The 22,774-nt window shown below is 48.2% G+C and overlaps 1 protein-coding gene across 1 annotated transcript; it reads left to right on the top strand.

The window, feature by feature from the left end:
- The first annotated feature begins 437 nt into the window (after positions 1-437).
- Cfap90 (cilia and flagella associated protein 90) lies at positions 438-22,244 on the top strand. Its single transcript, XM_075977797.1, has 3 exons — positions 438-820; positions 19,573-19,689; positions 21,781-22,244. Exons 1-3 carry the CDS (start codon positions 611-613, stop codon positions 21,958-21,960), a joined length of 507 nt encoding a protein of 168 aa, XP_075833912.1. The 5' UTR covers positions 438-610; the 3' UTR covers positions 21,961-22,244.
- Positions 22,245-22,774: the final 530 nt, after the last annotated feature.

Genomic DNA, 22,774 nt, shown 5'->3' with positions numbered 1-22,774 from the left:
TTCTCCTCTGCTCCTGAGACCCGCCCAGCCCACATTTGAAAAGCAGCTACCACCGCATGTTGAGGCTCCATGTGTGCCGCCCACTCTTCGGCGCCGTTAACCTTCCATTATGCGAGTTACACACGTGGCCCTCTCGTTTCTGCTGGATCGCTCTGTCCTGAACCTCCGCAGCCTTTCTCATCTTTGTCACCTGATTCCTGCAGGCTATAAGCTCCCTGTGGCCCAGGGCTGTTTGTTTCGGGGCTGTACCATCGGATCCTGAGGCATGGTAGCTTTCTGTCGTGATCTGCAAAGCTATGAAGCACCCGGAAACTTAGAACAAACTGCGCGAGGAAAGCAGATGTAGCGGAATGGGTGTGGTTCCTTAGGCTGTTCCTACCTGGAAAGCCACACCCAACCGCTGCTAGGTCTCTCCCAGGGTGTGGCGAGAAGGACCTAGAAGGAGGTGGCAAAGAACACACTTCGTCACTCAGCGGATGCTGAGGGCAAGGCGCAGTTGCCAGGCAACGATTGAGCACAAACGCCCGGAGGGACGCAGAAACCCCACAAGCTGATGCTTGAGGCCTGGGCTCCCTAGGCAGAGGGACCAGCCAAGACTGAACAGCGGACAATGGACCCGGGCAATACGAAAGAAAAAGAGGAAAAGGGGGAAGAGGAGGAGGGGGGAGTGGAAGACGGGGAAGAGGAGGAGGAAATCACTGCCTCCACTCTGCGGGGCAAGCCTCGATCTCTGCCCATCTCAGCGGTGCCAGCTTTCAGCTACATCCCGCCGCGGCACCAGGAACCCAAGGAGCTCAGCTACTTCAGCCGCGAGAGCCAGGTGAGCGGGTCCAGCAGAGCGAGGGGAGGAGCAGGGCTCGCACTATCAGGGAGGGGCCTAGAGGCTGCAAGGCATGTGATGGAGGTGGGGCTTCAGTGCTAGGGCGAGGCCTGGGCGGGGCCGCAGGACTGGGTCTGTTCAGATAGTGATGGGACAGGGCTTCAGGGGTAGTGAAATAGTCTGACCAGAGGGCTAGGACCGAGCGTTTAGGAAGGTGCTGGGGCAACCTGCCAATTGTTGAAGTTAAGGCGCGACGGTTACATACTGATGTCACCGCAAGGTGCCGAGAGTGAGTAGCTGGGAGGAGGTGTGAGCATAAAGAGATCACCCAATCAGAGCCAGAGTGGGGAGCTGGCCAGTGGAACCCCTCTGGGAACAGCAGAGAAGCTACTAGTCATCTGCTCCCTAAAAAGCTCAGTGACTACTATCAGGACGCTGGGTTGCCCTTTCTGCTCAGGAGCTATTGTGGAGGAGCAAGCTGGGAGGAAGGGGTTTATTCGGCGTACCCTTCCACTGTTCACCATTAAAGAAAATCAGAACAGGAACTCAAACAGGGCAGGAACCTGGGGGCCGAAGCTGATGCAGAGGCCATGGAGGGGTGCTGCTTTCTGGCTTGCTCATCTTGGCTTGCTCAGTCTGCTTTCTTGTAGACCAGGGATAGCACCACCCACAATGGACTGGGCCCTCCCCCAGCAATCACTAATTAAGAAAATGCCTTGCAGGTTTGCCTACAGCCTGATCTAAGGAAACACTATCTTAATCGAGGTTCCCTCTTCTCCAGTGACTTTAGTTTGTGTCAAATTGACATTAAACTCACCAGAGTGTGACTGGTGAGTGCAGAGAGAGCTGGGCTGGGAGCTGTGGTCAGACTTCGGGTTGGGAACACTGGGCACTGGCTGGTCTTGTGCATGCCTCCATAGTCGGAGGCAGCCACTTTGCACTGTCCACCAGGCACTGATATGGAAGAGGCAGATTTAGGCTGTGTGAGGTCATTAGTTCCTCCTTTTCACTATTGTGACTAAACATCCTCAGTGTATCTTACTTAGGACACGAGATTCAGGGTGGCATTGTGGAAAAGAGATACCAGATATGGATGCTTGGTCCCAAGAAGTAATGCAGGACCTGATCCCCCAGGTTTTTGTTGTGGCACTGCATGAGTTGTCCAGAAGAGGGTTGTGGATGACTCAAGTGTCTGAGATGAAGGAGGCCGTTTGTTCCTTCACAGTGTCTGATGTGTTCCTGCAATAATGCGTTCTTCCTATCCTGCCACTGGCAACCCCAGAGCTCAGATGAATCCTCTTCCTTCCCAACAGTCCAGCATACATGAAGCGTCAGGCTCACATCGCGTAGCTCAGGCACCCCAGCCACAGGTGTAGGCAACTTCAGTGTCTGGACTCTTAAAATTCCTGTTGTAGAGTCCTGATTCCAAGTACTACAGAATGCAAACTTATCCAGAGGCCTACGTCTAAAGCGGTGGCAATCAGTGAACTGTCGGGGTTGCTCCTAGCCCAACATACCTGCAGAGGGAAGCTTTCAGAGACAGACATGCGTAGAAGATGTGAAAATGTAGAGCGAAGGCTTGCGGGGAGGATATACCACAGGGCCAGCTGAGGAGTGCAGCCTGGAACATTCCCTCACAGGCCTCTGTAGGAACAACCCCGAGAACTACTGATTTCATGCTGTTAGCTACCTCTTCGTTCATGTGGCTATTTAGCCCCAGCCCACTCTCGGAAGGGTCTCATCTAACAGCAGCAGGTCTGTTTATGGTTGAGCGATGTGGAAGGAACAAGGGGCAGCTACTGTTGTCAGATCTGTCTCCCCAGCCTTGAATATGTGCTGGAATGTTTAGAAGGGATGGGTGGATAGCTACAGTTTCTAATGCCATTGCTGCCATGGGCCCCATTCTTCTTTCTATAACCAATATCCTTACACTGGCTGACCGGGCACGGTAGAGCATGTTTGTTCCCAGCACTTATGAATCTGAGGCAGGAGGATTGGGACTCAAGGCTAATTTGGGCTACATCATGAGACCCTGTCTACAATAATAACCAGACATATGAATAAACTCTTCTCTGTAAGTAATTTTATTTATTGGATGAACTTTTCATACATGTGCAATGCCTATATGATAGCCAATTTTTTGATGACAGCAGTCTTAGCGCACAGAATGTGGCAAACAGTCACTAAGTCTGTGCTGATGAAACGAAACTTTCATAACGTATCATCTCAGAGGTTCTGTGGAATACTATCCTGATGTCCCCAGAGAACTGGGATTTAACAAGTCAGCAGATGGGCGAGGTAAATATGTATCAGAGACAGAGGCTGACTTCCAGGATCTAGGTACACGAATCTGAAACTATTTATTGACCGCTGCTCCACTATTTATAATAAAGCAGGTAATGTCCAGCGAGAAAACAGGCTGGTTACTACAAAATGATTTTCCTAGCTCCCGCTGAACTACGAACCCACTATCCAACAACTTAGGTTTCACAGAAGGGACTGTTAGAGAGGCATTTAGACATGGCACGGCTAGAGGGCGCTAGAGCTGGACCCTTCTCTCATAACAGCCTCTATAACTGCAACTACAGGATTCAGACGTCTGATGAGAGGAACGGTCTGGCCCTGAGAGGAGACGCTACATCTTCAGCCTGCCTGGAAGGCCTAAGCCTGATGACAGAAGTCCTAAAATTACTACAAAGCAGGTGGTTTACCCCACCCCCCACCCCTAAGACAAATTGGACAGGCTGCCAACTGTTTGGACAGAAAGCCTTTGGGACAGGTGTTTGTCCCAGAGACTTTAGAAAGGGTACAAAGCCTTCCGAAAGTGCAAACCAGTACAATGTTTTTCTGGCCACTGTCTGTTCCCATGCCCCAAGAAGAATGTGCTCTCCTCTCTCCTGCCTGTCTCCTACACTGCACACCGTGTGCCTTGTCCAGATTATTCCAGTGGAGATCACAAAGACCAGATATCTGCAGGGAGACCAGAGCAAGATTCCCGTGATGGAATGAGTTGGGGCAAAGAAAAATTATGGAGATGAATAACAGCAGCGTAAAATTTTGTTCCCCCATTTATGCTAGTGGACCCTAAATTGGCAGTTCATCTAACCACACAGACTGCGTTTCCATGAACAATCTCTGCTATTCAGTACGCAGATTTCAACTGTACACAAAGGAGTGGTTACTAACCCGGAATCTGACTGCCTCTCTTGTCTGGGTGGGGAGTCGTTGGCAGCGGCAAAATCATGTCTTTAAGGACTTGTGTAAAGAAATAGTTGCATATGTGTGATGAACAGATACGAAATCTGATATGGCTGTGTTTGAGTGCGATTGAATTGGAAAGTTTACGCCTCAGGTACCTGTTGAAAGGAACTGAAGTGCTTCCTTGGGTCGGTCGGTTGGAAGGATGGAATCCAAGGAACATGGTTGTGGCTTGGTTTCAGTGTATATATTTAAGAAGGAAAACTACGTATATAGATACTTTATGCAAACACACATGAACAAAAATCATAGCAGTTACACACGGTTTCTCTCACACTGGTTAAAAGTCAGTTCTGATTGAGCAATGGCTAGAAAACTTCCCAATACTGAGACAAAGCTGTCCTCCAATGAAGATGAATGAAATGGGATGTCAGGCAGGCTGTCAGGGGATAAGGGGATAGCTCCGGGAAGCGTTTCTTTATGGAAAAGCAGAGTTACCTTTTGATGCAAAGCAAAAACAAATCCCAGCAACCGTTAACATTGTCAAAGCCCACTTACTAAATCTCCGAGTTCCATTAAAATGGAACTAGTTTTTTTCACACTAGCAATTCCAAAACTAAGGTTTCAGATCTCTCTCTCTCTCTCTCTCTCTCTCTCTCTCTCTCTCTTCCTCTCTCCCTTCCTCCCCCCCCCCCACAATCATTGAGCCTCTTCTTCTGGACATGGATGCCAAGCCAGTCCCTGTCCATGAAAAACAATTAAATCTGAGCATACTTCATGCCCGCTTGCCTCTTCTGCCAGTGCCTGCCTTGGAGCCCTTCTGTTTGTGAGATTATCACTTCTCAGTGTCATCTGAGGCTCCCCTCCCTTGAGCACTGGGACCCCTGGAGCAGCACCTTGCTTTGTCAGCGATGCCCCTTTCCCCCTGGATTTGTTAGCATCAGGTTCACTGTCAGACAGACATTTTCTCTTTGTATTAACTTTTCCTTTAACAGAGTTAAGAAACATTTCTGTTTGTTCTGGATGACATAGATGATTTTCTGGTTTCCACACACTGTCAGTGTCTGTGCAACTCTTCCACCCCACCAAGGCTCCACCTCTTCACCTATTCCATGCAGGTCCAGCCCTTTCCCCAGTGCAGCTTCTCCAGGCTCTGCAACTTTGGTCTTATTCTTCTCCCCATTTTGTTCCTTTCCCACTTTTTTATTTTTCATTGTTTTCGTTACACCTCCAGCTCTAGCCACGTTCTGCCCACTCCCTTCTAAATAAAGTTTAATTAGAACACAGCCTCACCGCCACTAACCTCATATTGTCCATGGCTACCTCACCGAGTTGAGTAGTTTTCACAGAAACTAGGCAACCTGCAACACCTTAAAAATTACTGTCCATCACCTTACAGAAAAGGATTCCTACAGCCTGTCCTACTGCATTAATGTAGCTCAATCTTAGTAACCAGAGTTAAAACACGGTTAAAGCCTGAAGCCTTCCTAGTACACAAAAGGAAAGGATGCGAACACAGGCACCAATGTCAAGAGCAATGAAGGCAACAAAACACATCTCCAAGTTCTCCTGACCAGCTATCTACCTGTGGTACCCATGTATACTCCTCAAGAGAGCGTGGGCTACTTTTTAGCCAGTAGCAGGACTGAAAAAGTGAATTCCCTGATCTCTTGGTTATTTAGAATAACGAGGGTGAGTTTTGAATGAGGTTTGCTGAGAGTCACCCGCGCACACATCTACAGCGTTGACTCAAGCTGAACAGCAGTATTACGTAGTTCTGACGGCAGTGCTTGTTCTGAACGTCTGCTCCCAACCCCACAATCTGCATGCAGAAATCCTATTTCTCTAAGGTGATGGCCTTAGGAGTAGGTGCTTCTGCAGGTGCTTAGGTCATGAGGTGAAACTTCTATAAATAGAATCACACCCTGAGAGGGCTCAGGGGCATCTCACTCCTCCTGCCATGAGAAAACACCACAAGAAGGTACCAGCTACAAAGCTGGGATCAGGCCCTTACCAGACACTAAGAACCATCCAGTGGGCATCCCAGGCTCAAACAGTAAGAAATAAAAGCCTGTTGTTTTAAAACCACCTGCTCTGTGGTATGTTGTAGCGATGGCTGGATTGGACTGAGAGAGTTGATGACCACGGATGCTCTTTGGGTGTTTTAAACAGTGTGACAGTCAGTTTTCTGCCAGACAATTTACTTGCTTTAAGCCAACCAAAGGGAGAAAGAGCTGGCGCGGGCTGGCGGTTTCAGTGCACAGTCACTTGGTCCTGTGGTGCAGGATGTCCTGGTGCAAATGTGTGGTCGACAAAGTCTTTTATTTTATTGAGCTATACATTTTTTCTCTGCTCCCCTCCCTGCCTCTCTCCTCCCCTTCAACCCTCTCCCATGGTCCCCATGCTCCCCATTTATTCAGGGGATCTTGTCTTTTTCTACTTCCCATGTAGATTAAATCCATGTAAGTCTCTCTTAGGGTCCTCATTGTTGTCTAGGTTCTCTAGGATTGTGATTTGTAGGCTGGTTGTCTTTGTTTTATGTTTAAAAGCCACTTATGAGTGAGTACATTTGATATTTGTCTTTCTGGGTCTGGGTTAACTCACTCAATATGATGTTTTCTAGCTCCATCCATTTGCCTGCAAATTTCAAGATGCCATTATTTTTTTCTGCTGTGTAGTACTCCATTGTGTGAATATACTATATTTTCCTTATCCATTCTTTGGTTGAGGGACATTTAGGTTGATTCCAGGTTCTGGCTATGAAAAGCAATGCTGTTATGAACATAGTTGAACACATGCCCTTGTGGTATGATTGAGCATCCTTTGGATATATACCCAAAAATCGTATTGCTGGGTCTTGAGGAAGGTTGTTTCCTAATTTTCTGAGAAATCACCACACTGACATCCAAAGGTGTTGTACCAGCTTGCATTCCCACCAGCAATGCAGAAGTGTTCCCTTTTCCCCACATCCTCTCCAGCATAAGTTGTCATCAGTGTTTTTGGTCTTGGCCATTCTTACAGGTGTAAGATGGAATCTCAGTGTTGTTTTGATTTGAATTTCTCCGATGACTAAGGATGTTGAACATTCCTTAAGACAGAGACAGGAAGATCTCAGAGTTCCCTGGCCAACCAGTCTAGCAGAATCAGTGAGCTCCAGGTTTAGTGAGGTACACTGCCTCATTAAAATAAAAAAAAATGAGGTGTAGAGCATTCGAGGAAGACACTGTGTATCAGCTTCTGGACTACACAGGCACACACGGAGAGACATGCGCGCACACACTCATCTACACACAGAATTGACTTAATTAGCCCGTGTGATATGAGATGCAGCAAGCCCTTGTAAACGCACCTATTGTTGCTTTGCTGTAGGGACTGATGATTCTTTTCACTACATGCCCACTCCCAGCAGCCGATCGCTCACGTACCCGACCGTCCGTCATTGTCAGAGATTAATTCAGAGAACTGCAGGAAAGATGAGCATCCACCCACTGCCCCGTCCTCTACCTCATCTGCCCCAGGAAGCCCCCCACATCCATGCTTTGCAGGCTGCCAAGTTATTTACAGCCCTGCTATTGTCCCTGGATAGGATGACCAGTTTGTCCTCTCAAGCGGCTGTCTAAAATGTGACTAGCTCCGGTACTGCTCCCTAGGGGGCGCTAGCAGCCCGTGTTTCCCTAAGAGCTACGGTTCCAGAGGCAGCAAAGCAGATTCAGTTCAATGACATTTTTAAATTACTTTTTTCTTCTGCTGTTGTGCACAGCACTTCTGCCCCTGGAACGGAAAAGCCGAGTTGGAAGAGAATGCCCTGTTATGAAGGTTTTGATTAAATCCCCCAAAGTCTAACAGTTACATTAAAAAGAAATCGCCTAAGTGGAATGTGTTTTCCGGTGTGCTAGGGCAGATTGTAGAAAGCTGTGTTCCTGAGTTCCTTGCTCGTGCTCTCTCTCCTCCTGCTCCTGATTTGGACCTTGAGATTTCTGTCCGGTGCTCCAATGTGGGTCTCTGTCTCTGTCTCTGTCTCCTTTCATCGCCTGATGAAGGTTAATATTCAGGAGGATGCCTATATGTTTTTCTTTGGGTTCTCCTTATTTAGCTTCTCTAGGATCACTAATTATAGGCTCAATGTCCTTTGTTTATGGCTAGAAACCAAATATGAGAGAGCACGAGCAAGGAACTCAGGACCGCGAGGGGTGCACCCACACACTGAGACAATGGGGATGTTCTACTGGGAACTCACCAAGGCCAGTTGGCCTGGATCTGAAAAAGCCTGGGATATTACCGGACTCGCTGAACATAGCGGACAATGAGGACTACTGAGAACTCAAGAACAATGGCAATGGGTTTTTGATCCTACTGCACGTACTGGCTTTGTGGGAGCCTAGGCAGTTTAGATGCTCAGCTTAGGAGACCTGGATAGAGGTCCTTGGGCTTCCCACAGGTCAGGGAACCCTGATTGCTCTTCAAGCTGATGAGGAAGGGGGACTGGATCGGGGGAGAGGGAGGGAAATGGGAGGCGGTGGCGGGGAAGAGACAGACATCTTTAATAAATAAATAAATTTTAAAAAAAATTAAAAAAAATTAAAAAAAAGAAAGCTCTGTTCCACAGGCCCCACGCTGGCTTTGCTGGGATTAGCGGGAACCCCTTCTGCATGTGCAGATTCTTAGACGTGGAGGCAGGGCTGATGGCATCCTTGTGTTCCAGGAGTGCTCTCTCCCTCCCTGTGGAATGTCCTTGGTCTAGGGTGGCGAGACCTTCCTGTGTATGAAAGCTCATGCAGTCTGCCCAGAGCTGCAAAGTAGAGTCCCAAGGACACAGCCAGTGTCCAGTACACAGGGGTGGACAGCCAGTATCCAGTACACAGGGGCAGACAGCCAGTGTCCAGTACACAGGGGTGGACAGCCAGTGTCCAGTACACAGGGGCGTACAGCCAGTGTCCAGTACACAGGGGTGGACAGCCAGTGTCCAGTACACAGGGGCGGACAGCCAGTATCCAGTACGCAGGGGCGGACAGCCAGTGTCCAGTGCACAGGGGCGGACAGCCAGTGTCCAGTACACAGGGGTGGACAGCCAGTATCCAGTACGCAGGGGCGGACAGCCAGTGTCCAGTGCACAGGGGTGTACAGCCAGTATCCAGTACGCAGGGGCGGACAGCCAGTGTCCAGTGCACAGGGGTGTACAGCCAGTATCCAGTACACAGGGGCGGACAGCCAGTGTCCAGTACACAGGGGTGTACAGACAGTGTCCAGGGTGTGCTCCCCTGAGCCCTCACCGTATGGTGCCCTTTAGACGTTAGTCATATTTGACCATGTGTCTTTGAGTGCTCTTAAGCAGCAGGAGAGGCAGCCACCATGCTGAGGCTGATGTCTCTAGGATCTAGGGGTCTTGTTTGGCCCTCCAATAGACACTTACACTCCCAGCCACGTTAGGAGAAGGCAGGGTGCCTCTCTGCATGCCCACTCCCTCTCTTGCTCCTTACTCTTCTTTTTCCTCTGCACCTATTCTTGTCTACTCAACATTTAGCTTGCTTAACCTACTGTTGTGTTTCCCCCCTGGTGAATTATCAGCTGTCTCCTGGCCAGGATTAATTTCTGTCATGCTATCTCCTAACCAATCAAAACAGGGATTTGCTCTTGGAACTCCATACACACCTGCTACATGGGTGGATAAAGGAGAGATGAATACACGGAACGGGAAGTTTTAAAAAACTTTTTTTTTTGAAGATGCACTTAGAACACCAGGGGTTTGTGTTTGGATTAGGTGTGGTTTAGTACTCTATGCCTGCGGTGGTTGGTGCGGATCACAGGTGCCTCTTGCCTGTGCTAGCTGCACGCCTGTTGTTCAGTTACCTGTCCCTGGGAACAGCAAGCTCTACCAAGAGTTCAGAGCACAGTGTCTTCATCCTAGGCAGGTGGAATCTTCTAAGGGAGGGACCCAGCTCCTCTTGGGAACTCAGCACTGAGGGAGGAATGAGGGAGGGAGGAGGCCAATGTGTCTTCCCACAGGGAGAGTGTGCCTACCAGCGGCAGCACTGCCCACAAGCTGGCATGGCATTTCTTTTCTGTGTGCCTCTACACGCAATGCTGTGAGTCTGATCGTATGTTCACACATAGGCATACTTTTCATCTGTGTGTTATGTAGGGAGCACAGGTCTCTGTGTGTGCATGCATATGTGGGCCAGAGGGCAGCCGTGGGTGTTGACAGGGTCTCTCAATGATCTGGAGATTGCCGAGGAAGCTAGAGTGGCTGGCCCTCAGGGTTCTGCCTGTCTCTGCCTCCTAATTCTGGAATGATAAGTGGGAGCCACTGCACCTGGCTTTTTAGTTATTTATTTTTTTAATGCGGGGTCTGGGGGTTGCGTTCAAGTTCTCAAGTTTGTAAGGAGAACACTTCTGTGCCTTAAACTCCTCCTTCTCCTTTCCCCAACCCCCTCCTGTTCTTTTCCTTTTTCTATTCCTGATTTTGAGATAGGATTTGTTAATGTCGTCCAAGCTGGCCTGGAACTCAGTCAGTAGACAAGGCCAATCCAGACTTGTGCTGTGCCCCTGCTTCAGGTGCTAGCATCGTAGGTACACGTTGCTAATCCCAGCTCAGCTCGCTCTGTTCCCGTAGCAGTGTACTCTGGCATTTTTTTATTTCACAGTTTGATGAGGTAATATTAAACCAGCTTTTCCATACTCTAATAAGGTTCTAAGGTTCTTGGCAATTAATCACGTGATTAATGAAGAAAGTAAGTTTTTCTGTTTCAAGTCTTTTGCTTATTTTTTTTTTTTTAATTTTCTGCTTGGAAAAGAGTGAAAACTAAAAGAAGAGTTTCTTTAGCTCCAACGCTGGAAGACTAACATTCTCAGCAGCAGCATTTGGTCTGTGTCGAGTGTGCTCTTTGTCCACACCATTTCAGGGCGTGGGTGCCGGGGGAGCCCACCACAGGGAAAACCGTCATGTCTGCAGCCAGGAACCAGGCCCTCACATCCTCCCAGTCAATCCCTGGCAGGCCCTGCCTCTTAAAAGCGCACCAGCGTCCTACATTCCTGCCACCTGGGAACCAAGTTCCAACGCATGAGCTTCCAGGGATCACGAAGCATGTTCCAGCCCTAGCAGAAGTTTGAATAATTGCAAGCAGAAAACAACTGAGTTTTAAGCCTCTGGGGATCATCCTTACCTGACATGTGTCGTGAACTCCTGGATGCCTAGCCAGTGAGGAGCTAGCTTCAGGGGAGAGGGGGCACAGCTGTCTCTGCAGTCACCGGGTCTCCCCTGCATGTATGTCTGCAGGCCTGAGAACGGAGGCAGAAGCAATGGAGTCCGAGCACTCTTCCAATGTCTGACAGACGCGTGTCAGCTCAGAGGAATTCTGCTGACTTCAGTTCAAGAGTAAAATAGTCTCAGATTATTTGAGGAGTTGTAAAAGCCACCGAAGCTTCTTATCCTGATGTTCCAGGGGAGGGAACGGGATCTTTTCCATAGGCAAGCCACAGAGAACAGTTAAGCAGTCCTTTTGAAGGTTCTGATGCCCGTCTCTGAGGAACTGCAGCTCTAAACTACAGCACTGAGTGCTATTATAATTCTCTTAGCTCAGCACACTGCCTGACCCACACGGAGACACTCTGAATTCTTTGGAAGTCAAAAGAGGCCCTTAGGGAATCAGTGACCTTGGGGATTTTCTGCGTTTGAAGCAGGTCAGGTGTTTGTGGGCAGGAGGAGGTCTGGGCGCTGTGGCTTTGAAGAGAGGAGTAGCAACCGTTCACAGGTGATTGGCATTTAAGCCAGTGTGGGCCGGGATGAGCTTTAGAGGCTCCTTCTGACTCACAAAACACATTTTAAGCATTATTTCTGGACTTTGCACTTGGTCGGCTGCCCTCAGACGTCCACAGTGGGAACTTTTTTTAAATTTAAAATGTACTTTTTATGTGTATGGGTATTTTTTTTTTGCATGTATATCTGCGCATGCCTGGTGCCCACAGAGGCCAGAAAAGGGTATCCTAATCCTATCCCCTGGAACTAGATGACAGGCAGGTGAAAGCCATGAAGCTGCTGGGACCCAAATTCAAATCCTTTTGCAAGTATAAGAGTTCGTAACCCCTGAGCCATCCCGCCAGACCCCACAGTGGGATTATTTACACCGACGGAATCAGCAATCACTAACAACGAGGCAGAATTTTCTGCAGTGAGTGGCTGGTTTCATGTAAGTGCAAAACTGGGCTGAAGATAATAAGTGTAACACGGCAGACACGAATTCCTCTCTCATCTCCGTCCAGCGTGAGTGCTGGACAGCTCCAGGCACTGCCTCTCTCTTTAAAATAACATGAGAGCTATTTATTTTAAAATTTTACTTATTTACTAATTTTTATATCCCTACCACATAGGCTCTTTCCCTATCCATGGTGCGCGCGCGCACACACACACACACACACACACACACACACACACACACACACACAGGTAATCAGAAGTGGGAGGTAGATAAGAGAGTGAATATGATCATATACGGGCTGAATATGATCATAACACATTGTAATATATGTGTATATTACAAGCATGTATCAAATTGTCAAAAAGATTTATGAAAATATGCACATCTCTTTCTTGTTTCTTTCTCACAGAATTTAAGTAATTTAAGATAGGTACTTTTGGATATCCTGATAGTAAGTTTCTCCGCCGACACAATAAGCCAGATCAAGTCGAATTAAAAGGAAAGGTTTAATGAACCAAGCGCTCTTGGGTGACCTTTCCAGTCTCCCAGAAGTACAGCGGAGAGGGAGGAGGAAAATCACACAGCAGGTCTAGGGACCAGAGCTTAAATACCCAGAGCTTAAAAATCCTGTAGGCGCAGTCGTGAACTTCAGGGGTGGGGGAGTGGAGCCTGGACTTGTGGTGATCTTTCTGAGGAGGACAGGGTTGGAGAGGGAGAAGTGGGGCTGAAGCAGAGCTCCCAACTGAACAATTTGATCTGAGAAAGAAGACTATTTTTATATTTAGTGTCAGATGAAAAGGAGGAAAAAAAGAAAGGAGCAGAGTCCCAGTTTATTCTAAACCTCACAACTATTGTTTGTGTGAGAGTGTATGTAACTTCTGGGAATAGGAGCACTTCCAAGGTAGGGGAAGAGACGCAGGATGTAATACCCCCCCCCCCCCACCTCAGGGTGGAGGTCGGGCCTTGTAGCCCACAGGGGGTAGCCACCTTCCTCAGTGACCTACCACACCGGTCAGGATACAGCTGGTTATGCAGCAGCAACAGATGAGTCCACAGAGCTGAGCCGTGCCACCTCTCACGGTACATTTCCAGAGGTGTTGGCAGTGTGTCCCTCAGCAGCCACTTCACAGGCTGCTCCCATTCCATGCTGCCTGTGACCCTGGGTACTGGCTCTTCAGTACCTCAGCCTAAGGAGTAACAGCCACTTCAGCTCACAGCCCATTGGTTAGAACTGCTCACGTGACCGGAGAGGCAAACCCCTGGACCCTCTGCAGTAGAGTGTGATTGTATCTGAGTGTTGTGTGCTCAGGTGGTCAGCAATCTCAGTTTACCCAGAGGAGCGTGCTCCTTAGGCTCCCAGCCCTGCTGCAATAGCCTCTGCTCGCACCCCACTCTGGCTTCCCGGCAGTTCCAAAGATAGCGCTTTTACCAAGGGCGTTGGCCAGCAATATGGCACGAAGTGCCACGCAGGCTTGGTGGCTTAAAGCAACGGAAACTCACTTTTCAGAGTTTTGGAGGGTCAAAGTCTGGTCCCTTGTGTGGGCTCAGAGGGAAAGCTCAGCTCTCATCCCCTTGTTTCTCTTAATGGCCATGTTCCTATTCTGGTTACACTGTCCTTCCTGATGTATGAGTCTAGGTTCAAATTTGTCCTTCGCAAGAGCAACCAGGCCCCTGTGTAGGACTGCCTTACCGCTAGTACGTAACCAAGTACGTCTTCAGCAAGCCTGCTTTAATAGGGCAGCAATCTGCATCCCCAGTAGAAGACATCAGCATGTGAATTTCTGGATGACACAGCTCGGTCCACAAAACCTGAGAGGCTGCTCTGCAGAGCTCTGGCTGCGGCATTGTTGTGGGACCACCTGTGATGCCCAGGTTTGCCCACGAGCTGAGAGCGAAGGAGAATTTACCATCCTTCTTCTGTGCTGCTCTGCTTTCCCATGTCCCCTAAATTTATTTGGAAAATTTTAGTATTTATTTTATTTTATATATTTTAGTGTGGCGGTCTGTTCCCATGCTCAGACTATAGTCTCATTTAAAGTAAGGTCCTCAAGTTTCTCTCCTGGACACTAAAATGGCACCTTCAGTTATTTTAAACTAATTTTCCACCACTACAACAAAACACCTGAGACTGTGTGTCTTATAAAGAAAATGTTTATTTAGGGCGCAGTTCTGAGCTTTCCAGAAACCACATGTGCTGGTGGTCTCATTGGCTGAATGTCCAGGATCCGTGCAGGGCGCGCTGTCAGTCTGGGAGTGTGCACAGTTCTTGTGGTAGTGCAAGCCACACTGAGAGGCCAGGAGTGTGACACACATGCTTCCGGCCGTAGTGCAAGCCACACTGAGAGGCCAGGAGTGTGACACACATGCTTCCGGCCGTAGTGCAAGCCACACTGAGAGGCCAGGAGTGTGCACACATGTACTTCCTTGGCTTCACTCAGAATATAGCCACCAGACTGCCCTGACAACCCCACCTAATGTCAATCATCTCAGAAGGTACCATCTCTTACGCTATATTCAGATCAAGTCTCAGCCCTTAAAACCTAGCGATCGATATCAAATCTCCCAACCTGGACCCATTCCCATGATACAGAAGGAGTAGACCTAACCCATGATGGGAGAGGAAGACACAAGACCCCACTGCACAGGTAACATCCACACACACAACTGGCCGGAGACTGCTCTGTGTCAGGAGTTGGGGGCACAGGAGGTAAACAGAGAGTCGGATGTCAGACATCACAAGTAGCACGTGGTGGTACCACGTTTAAGCAAGGCTTAAATACACAAGCAGACAAAGACAGAGGTCACAGCTAGTATTTTCTGTTTGGCTCTTTTTTTTTTAAAGCTAAATCAGAGAGACAAAGGTGATTCTGAGAGTAATTTTAATTGTATGGCACCAAGTCTGTATTGTGATAGAATCTCAGTCCCAATTGGTTTTTTATTAAAATCATTTTGCTTCAAGCCACAAAGGAACGAAAGAACAACAGACGAAATATCAGCAATGGGAGACACACTTCAGTTCTGCCTAGATGCTGGCGGTGGGCAGCACATCACTCAGTGAGGCTGCAGGTCCGCCAGGAATGTTTTTCCTTCTTATGCCTATTCTTCAATGAAAGAAAAGTTCATTTACTACTCTGTAATGTTCTGAATATGCAGCGCACACACAGCAGGGGTGGAAAGGGGCCAGGGAGCACTGCCTACAGTTCTCATCAGTCCATGCCCAGAAGCAGTGAAATCCCTAATCGGGATCAAGATGCCCTAGGCGCTTGCAACACCCTGGATTGGGAGGCAGCATGGACTCTCAGCTACTCCTTTTTACAGTTTTAGATCACCTCATTACAATGAAAAGCAGTAGACTATTGCTCTCTTTTTCCAGTGAGGTTGCATATCGCGGTAAGTTTCTGTGGTGTGGAGCATTTGGGTAACAGCGGTTACACGTTCCTTTTCTTCTTGAGTCTGTCCTGCCTTTTGGTCTTCTCAGATCAGCTCAGGGCCCGGGTAGGACCCACTCCACCCAGGAAGGTTAGCCTGGTTGAGAGCATGGGGCAAAAAGTACATCCAGCCCCGGTCAATCTCAGCAACTGTTCCCTTACTGTTGGTGCTGCCTTCTTCCCATGCAGGTTCCCCTCACCTGAGCGGCTAGTTACCCAGTGGGAGCACTGTCGGACGTGGCGTGGGGAGCACCATTCACTCCCATTTTTATATATGGTTTTCAGAGGGCAGAAGGAAACTACTTGATCACTGTGGCTGCTCTCTCAACCTACAGACAGCACGGTGTTAGCAGTGGAGGAGAGCTTCCAGGGAAGCCACAGAAGCAGAGAGCAGCCTGACTACCATTGATGGCTGAAGTCACCACAAGAGACAGCTCAGCAGTACAAAGTCCTTGCTGCTCTTCCTTCCAAGGGACCTGAATTTAAGTTTCTCCACCCACATCAGATGGCTCACAGCTGAGTAGCTCCAACTCCAGGGGATCCAGCGCCCTCTGCTGGCCTCTGTAGCTACCATTACATATCTGGCTTCACTCTTTGTTTGTCTCGGCTGCTGGGCTAGCTTACACCCAAAATAACCACACAGAAACTGTATTAATTAAAACACTGCTTGGCCATTAGCTCTAACTTCTTATTGGCTAACTCTTACATCTTGATTTAACCCATTTCTATTAATCTGTGTATCACCACGTAGCAGTGGCGTAATATGGGAAAGATTCTACATGTCTGTCTCTGGCAGCTCCATGGCAGCTCTCTCTCTCTCTCTCTCTCTCTCTCTCTCTCTCTCTCTCTCTCTCTCTCTCTCTCTCTCTCTCTCTGTTTTCTTCCTCCCAGAATTCAGTTCTGTCTTCTCCGCCTACCTAAGTTCTGCCCTATCAAGCTCAAAGCAGTTTCTGTATTCATTAACCAATGAAAGCAATCATGAACAGAAGAACCTCCTACACCACTCACGCACACATACACACAAATAAAAACCAAATTAAAACATGTTCTGTGTACGTGAGACTAGCACAGTGTGATGGGCTCTCAGGTTATTTTATTCTTGTTTTGCTGCAAGCCTCACCTAGGCTTGGCCAATAGCTTTGTGCCTCGAAAGTCCTGCATCTGGGCCGGGACTGACCGGGGGAGAATTTACACCCGCAGCCCTGCAGAGTGGGCATCGTGTTTGACTTCCTCTGTCCTACCGAAGGGCCCCCGCTGTTTCTCCCAGAAATCTTTGCTTTGCCTGTGAGGGATAACGGCCCGCCAGCTTCTGCAGTGACAGATCTGCACAGAGTGTTCAAGACTCCGAAGTTTTCCTGTCAGGCCTTAAAATGGGTTTTTAAAGAAACCGAGATTGATTTGATAAGCAAATATCTAATTTTATAGAGTCAAAGTGATTGATGTTTTCTTTGTGACATTTTCCTTATTGCTTTTCTGTGTAGGAGGCCCCTTATGGGTTTTCTTTTTCTCTTATTTTCCTATTTCATCTAGAATTTACTTTTGTCTGCAATGTGATGTGAAGGCACAAGGCACTAGCCAATTTTATGGCACTAAATGCTGATAATTCATCAATTCTCCATGGAGTGAGTCTTTAAGGAACTCTTTCCCAGATATGTGTTTCTTTCAGGAGACACACACCCAGGGTGGTTGGCAGAGACTCACTAATGACCAGCAGCCATGCAGACAGAAGTCACAGCCTCCAGTGAGAGACACGACTGTCTCTGAGTTTAGTCAGGAGGATTCTGCCAGTAGGTGAAAGCTCCCTGCACATCAGACTACTGGCAAAAGTCTTACAAATCTTGGAACAGCGATTCTTAAAAACCACATTGTTTCCCTCACTGGATGGTGGTCACATCAGGGCACTGCCAGGTGTGAGCTGTCTCCTGAAATCTACCTGCGTATGATCCATGAATGTCCTGATTGCTGGAAGCTGCATTGCCAGCCCTTCCCATCACTGCCGGCATCCCTGGGTTCCTGCGCTCTGTAAACAGGGTCACGGCGTTTCCCAGGCCACGCAACGTGTGTGTGAATCCTTTTTTTCCACTATCCCATGGAGGAAATTATCCTAACATCATTATCAGGAGCAAACCAACAAACGCACACCCAAACCAAACCACCGCAGTGTGTGTGAGACAGCTGGTGCTCAGGTCAAATCCCACGGAGAAGCCAAGTCTGGCTTTGTTGCCAAAGGAATCAGGGCAACCAACCCAAGTCTGATGTGAGGTGAAGATTACATACCATACAACCCATGAATTATTTATTTTACCACACAAGAAGATTAACTAAGAAAAACTTGAAGAAGAAAGTCAGAGATATGTAGAAAATCAGCGTATTAACAAGTCATCTCCCAGAACATCTAAGCTGTATGTGTATATATCTATACCTATATATATCTATTGCATGTTTACATTATATATGCAGACATATTACATGTATCCATGAATGTCAGTTACCAAGTGCTATAGCTATACATGGGATTGAAGAAAAGTAATTTTGTCTCTCAAGAGGGGAGGTTTACATATAGACTGTTTCTCCATTGGCCAGCAGCTTGAAGTGTAATTCCTTTTTAGTTATGATGACCTTTTATAGCAGAATAAAGTTGTATTAGACACTCTGAGAAATAAGAAAAGTAGAAATGAAGGAAACACACATACACACACATGCATATACACACATGCTTACACACATACACAAACACATATACACACACATGCATACACACATATACAAACACACATACACATACACACATGCATGTATACACATACACAAACACATATACACACATACACACATGCACAAACACACACATACACACACACCTCTGTTGTGGGACAATAGTCTTTTATGTTGTCACTTGTATTATTTTTAAAAAAACGCTGATTGGTCAGTAGCCAGGCAGAAAGTATAGGTGGGGCGACCAGGCAGGAAGTAGAGGCAGGGCAATGAGAACAGGAAAATTCTGGGAAGAGTCGTCACCCAAACAGAGAGGAAGCAAGACATGACTGCCTCACTGATGAAAGGTACCAAGCCACGTGACTAACACAGACATGAATGATGGGTTAATATAAGATGTAAGAAAGAGTTAATAAGAAGCCTGAGCTAACAGGGCAATCAGTTTATGATTAATGTAGACCTCTGTGTGTTTCTTTTCTTTGGGACTGTATGACTGTGGGACCGGGTGGGAAACCTCGGTCAACACACCTCCTTATTCAGATAGATGGAGAAGATTTATTCTGGCTTGGTCTGAGTATTTACATCCCATGCAAGAAGCATAATCATCAGACATGTGGTCAGTAGGTGTGTCTTTGGGAGATCAGGTCTTGAGGGTAGGGCCCTCATGAATGGGTTTTGTGCTTCCATCAAAGAGGCCTAAGCGACCCTGTGTGCTCTTTCTTCCTTGTGATGATGCAGAGAAGGGGCCCTGTGAGAAGCAGAAAACGACCCTCCCCAGGGGGTGAATCTGCCCACCTTGACCTTGAACCCCCAGTCTCTAAACTGAAAAACACATTTTATGAACCTCTCAGTCGACATAATTCTCACACAGCAATGAAATGGACTTAGGTTTGAGCTCCTGCAGAAGCGTCAACAGGGACAGCCCCTGAGGAATGTCTCGAGGAGGAACACTGGGGGGGGGGCAGAGGAGAGGTGCTGTGGACCTCCCTCCCCACACTCAGACTCCATCCTCACAGCACTGCTCTTGCTGGAGGGGCCTGAGCTCCTCTCTGCTCCAGGTCACAGCCCGGTCTGCCATATGCTGACCCTCCCCAGTGCTTACTCACACAGACAGAAAGTCTGCACCCTCTGGTCCCCACTGAGTGCTGGTTTCAGAGCTGTATCAGATACCAGTGGCTCAGCCTTCCAGCACACTGTGACCATCTCTGCTTATTCCCAGACAGGAGTCATCTCCCTCTACGACTGTGTTTTTAAGAGGAGACTAGATTATAACCAGAAATTACATCGAGATGATAGAGAACATGCCAAAAACCTGGGACTTCATATTAATGAGGAGGTAAGATATACTAATGATGCTAATAAACCAACAGAACTATGTGCATGTGTGTGTACCCATGCATAAACATGTACTCACATACAGTGTGAATATGTGCATATATGCACATACATGTGTTGTAATAAGGAGCGGCGGCGGGGCTGCGTCCCCAACCCCCAGCCGCCTGCCCGGCTAGCTTATGCCCCAAAATAATTACACACAAACTGTATTCATTTAATCACTGCTTGGCCCTTAGCTCTAGCCCTTACTGGCTAATTCTGATATCCCAATCAACCCATCTCTAATAATCTGTGGCACCGGTCTTACCGGGAAGATTCTAGCCTAAGTCCATCCTGGGTCGGAGCTTCATAGCGCGTGTCTGCCCGGGAGCAAGGTATGGTGTCTCTGCTGTGGCGTCTGCTCCCCAGCGGAGAGCTGCGGAGTCTGGCCTCACTTCCTCTTCCTCCCAGCGTTTTGTTCTGTTTACTCCTCCCACCTATCTCCTAACCAATGAGAGCCAAGCAGCTTCTTTTAATTTAACCAATGACCTTCCTCCATCATACATGTGTTTGGGACACATGCTTGTATTATGTGTATGTGATCTTGTGCATACATGTGTCTATATTAAATGTGAATATATATGTGTGTGTTCCTGTGCACACATTTTCACACACAGATATCTATGCAAATACACACTTGCACATTGTTTATGCACATGTATGAACATGTGTGTTTATATTTGTGTGGATATACAGGGTTGTGCATGCATATGTGGCCATATGCAAACATTTGACAATGTGTTCCATTGCTGTGTGTAGCTTTATTTATGTGGCTTGCATCTATTCTGCTGTGCTGAGAAGTTAAAATCCTCTGTGATGCCAGTCTCGCATTAAGTTTTTCTGATTGGTTCCAGGGAACTGAACAACTTATACAGAATAAAACTAGGAAGTGCTTTTTATCCAACAGATAGGAGTCCTTGCTCACTTACACACTGAGCCCCGGCTACCACAGCTTCACTGATCTCTATTTTCCTCAAGTCCCCAGCATGTGGGATGCTTTCCTTTGATGTCCCCCATGTTCCCCAAAGGGAGGAATTATCTGGAACCAGCTACAGAGGGAGGTGGCTGGTAGAGGTGGCTCCTCTGTCACGGTCACATCAAGAGGACAGGTGCTGCGGGCGCTTCCTCCCCTGGGCCAGGCTGGGCCTCTCCTGGTCTGCGTCAGACACGTCTGCCTTTTGACATGATTGTCAGTTCCGAATGAGGGTGGCAGGCTTTTTAACAGTTGGGCTGAGTACTCAGAGACGATTAGACAGCTCATGACATGGACATTATGATACCCAAGCTCCCGGTGGGATTTCTATTGAGTCACTGGATGCTTCCCCCGTGGCTGTCACTCAGATCGCCAAGTCTGCCCATGTGGTAGAAGAGCAGAATGCTCAATTCGCATGTGTGAGGCCAGCGGCTCCTGCCACCATGCCGCTCTTTATTCTCTTAATTTGGGCTGGAGTTAAATGACAAAGGCACCGTGACATCACAGACATGCTTCATGACGAAGAAGCAAGCTCCCGTCCTCTCAGAGCTGAGTTCTGGCAAAGCAAGGAGCAAGCAGCAAAGAAACAACCTGGTTCCCCATTGATGGGCAGCAGGCACAGAAAGCCCATAGCGACAGTGAAGGGGGATGAGGAGGAATCAGAAAAGACTCCTTGTGACCCCGGAGACTTGAGTGGTTGGAGCTCTTTGGCAGCAAACCGGCCAAGCGGGGCCAGTGGGAAGAAGAGAGCTGGAAGCTCAAGGCTGCTGCTCTCTGTGCTGGGGCAAAGAGGGGCTGGTAGGGGGTGGGCTGGGAGAGGGTGGGGAGGGGACAGAAGGAGGAGGGACAGCACCTGAAATCAGACCACAACTGACATCTAGTTCAGGGTGTCATGTCACCCATGGATAGCAGATGACGGTAGAGGGACTAGGGTCCCTGGCTTTGCCGCTGCAGGCATGCAGGAATCACCGAGATGTCACCTGGGTGAGACGCAGCCAAAGGATGGGCCACTGTGCTGATATACTGTGGGCAGGAAGGTTTCTGTGCTCACGATGGTGACTGCATATTTCTTCTTCCCAGGAACAGGAAAGGACCGTGCCGGTGCTGACGTCCTCTATGTACGGGAAACGTATCAATCAGCCCATCGAGCCCCTGAACAGAGATTACGGCCGTGCGAACCACGTAAAGACCGACTTCTACAGGAAGAATGACATCCCCAGCATCAAGGAGCCTGGCTTTGGGCACATCACTCCAGCCTGAAGCCGTCTTGTGGTTTATAGGGCACGTTGAGGCGCACTGGCTAGGGAGTGCCCTCCACCCTCACTTTCATATCCATGTTCTCTGCAGCTGCAGGGATGCACTCTTTGACCACGGTGTATGGTGTGTGTGTGGGGGTAAGCACTAAGGGGGCTTGGGCACTGAACTTGGCCGAGTACGTTCCCTCATGCTCAAAAGCTCAGTGTAAGGACTGTCACTGGGTTTATTTAAAATGACATCATACCAGTTCATTCTGAACACCTGAATAAAAGGAAAGCTTGCCTCCCTTTGGTAGCAGCTGTGTTTGTTTTGTGCGCTGGCTTCCCACTTTGCACGCATTCTTTGGGGAGGGGTTGACGGGAGCATCATTTGGGTTCTTCTTGGTCACGTAGGGAAACTTCCCTGGCCACCATACAAACATTGCCTCTGTGTTTCTCTGGGAGGAAATGTAAAAAAAAAATGACCCTTGACACGACAGAACTCCAGACAGGACATTTTGTTCTCTTGAGGTCACAGATAAATTGATTTTGCACAACTGAGAACCGAGTGGGTGGCACTGCCACACCTCAGGGAGAAGCTGTAGGGCACAGGCGCAGGGCACAGGCTGGACTCTGGTATCGGACTGGCACAGCGAAAACTCTGACCGCGGCACTCTCTTTCCATTGGATCTGTTATTTTGTCATCTTTAAGTAAAATCTCGTAACTTAGACAAGGTTTCCGGTGAATCAGAGCACTACCAGAATGGGCCATGTGCAGTGTGCCCAGTCCTGAACCCTGAAATGATGCATTCCTGGGTCGTTGCTACTGATGGCGAGGA

The sequence above is a fragment of the Microtus pennsylvanicus genome, chromosome 6, assembly GCF_037038515.1.
Source record: "Microtus pennsylvanicus isolate mMicPen1 chromosome 6, mMicPen1.hap1, whole genome shotgun sequence".
Lineage (NCBI taxonomy): Eukaryota > Metazoa > Chordata > Mammalia > Rodentia > Cricetidae > Microtus > Microtus pennsylvanicus.
This window is presented reverse-complemented; position numbering and strand designations above follow the sequence as displayed.

Excerpts from the sequence above, each read along its gene's own strand:
- Cfap90 (XM_075977797.1), top strand. The coding sequence starts at position 611 with ATGGACCCGGGCAATACGAAAGAAAAAGAGGAAAAGGGGGAAGAGGAG. Across the intron at positions 821-19,572 it reads ACTTCAGCCGCGAGAGCCAG|ACAGGAGTCATCTCCCTCTA; the intron begins GTGAGCGGGTCC and ends GCTTATTCCCAG. Across the intron at positions 19,690-21,780 it reads GACTTCATATTAATGAGGAG|GAACAGGAAAGGACCGTGCC; the intron begins GTAAGATATACT and ends TCTTCTTCCCAG.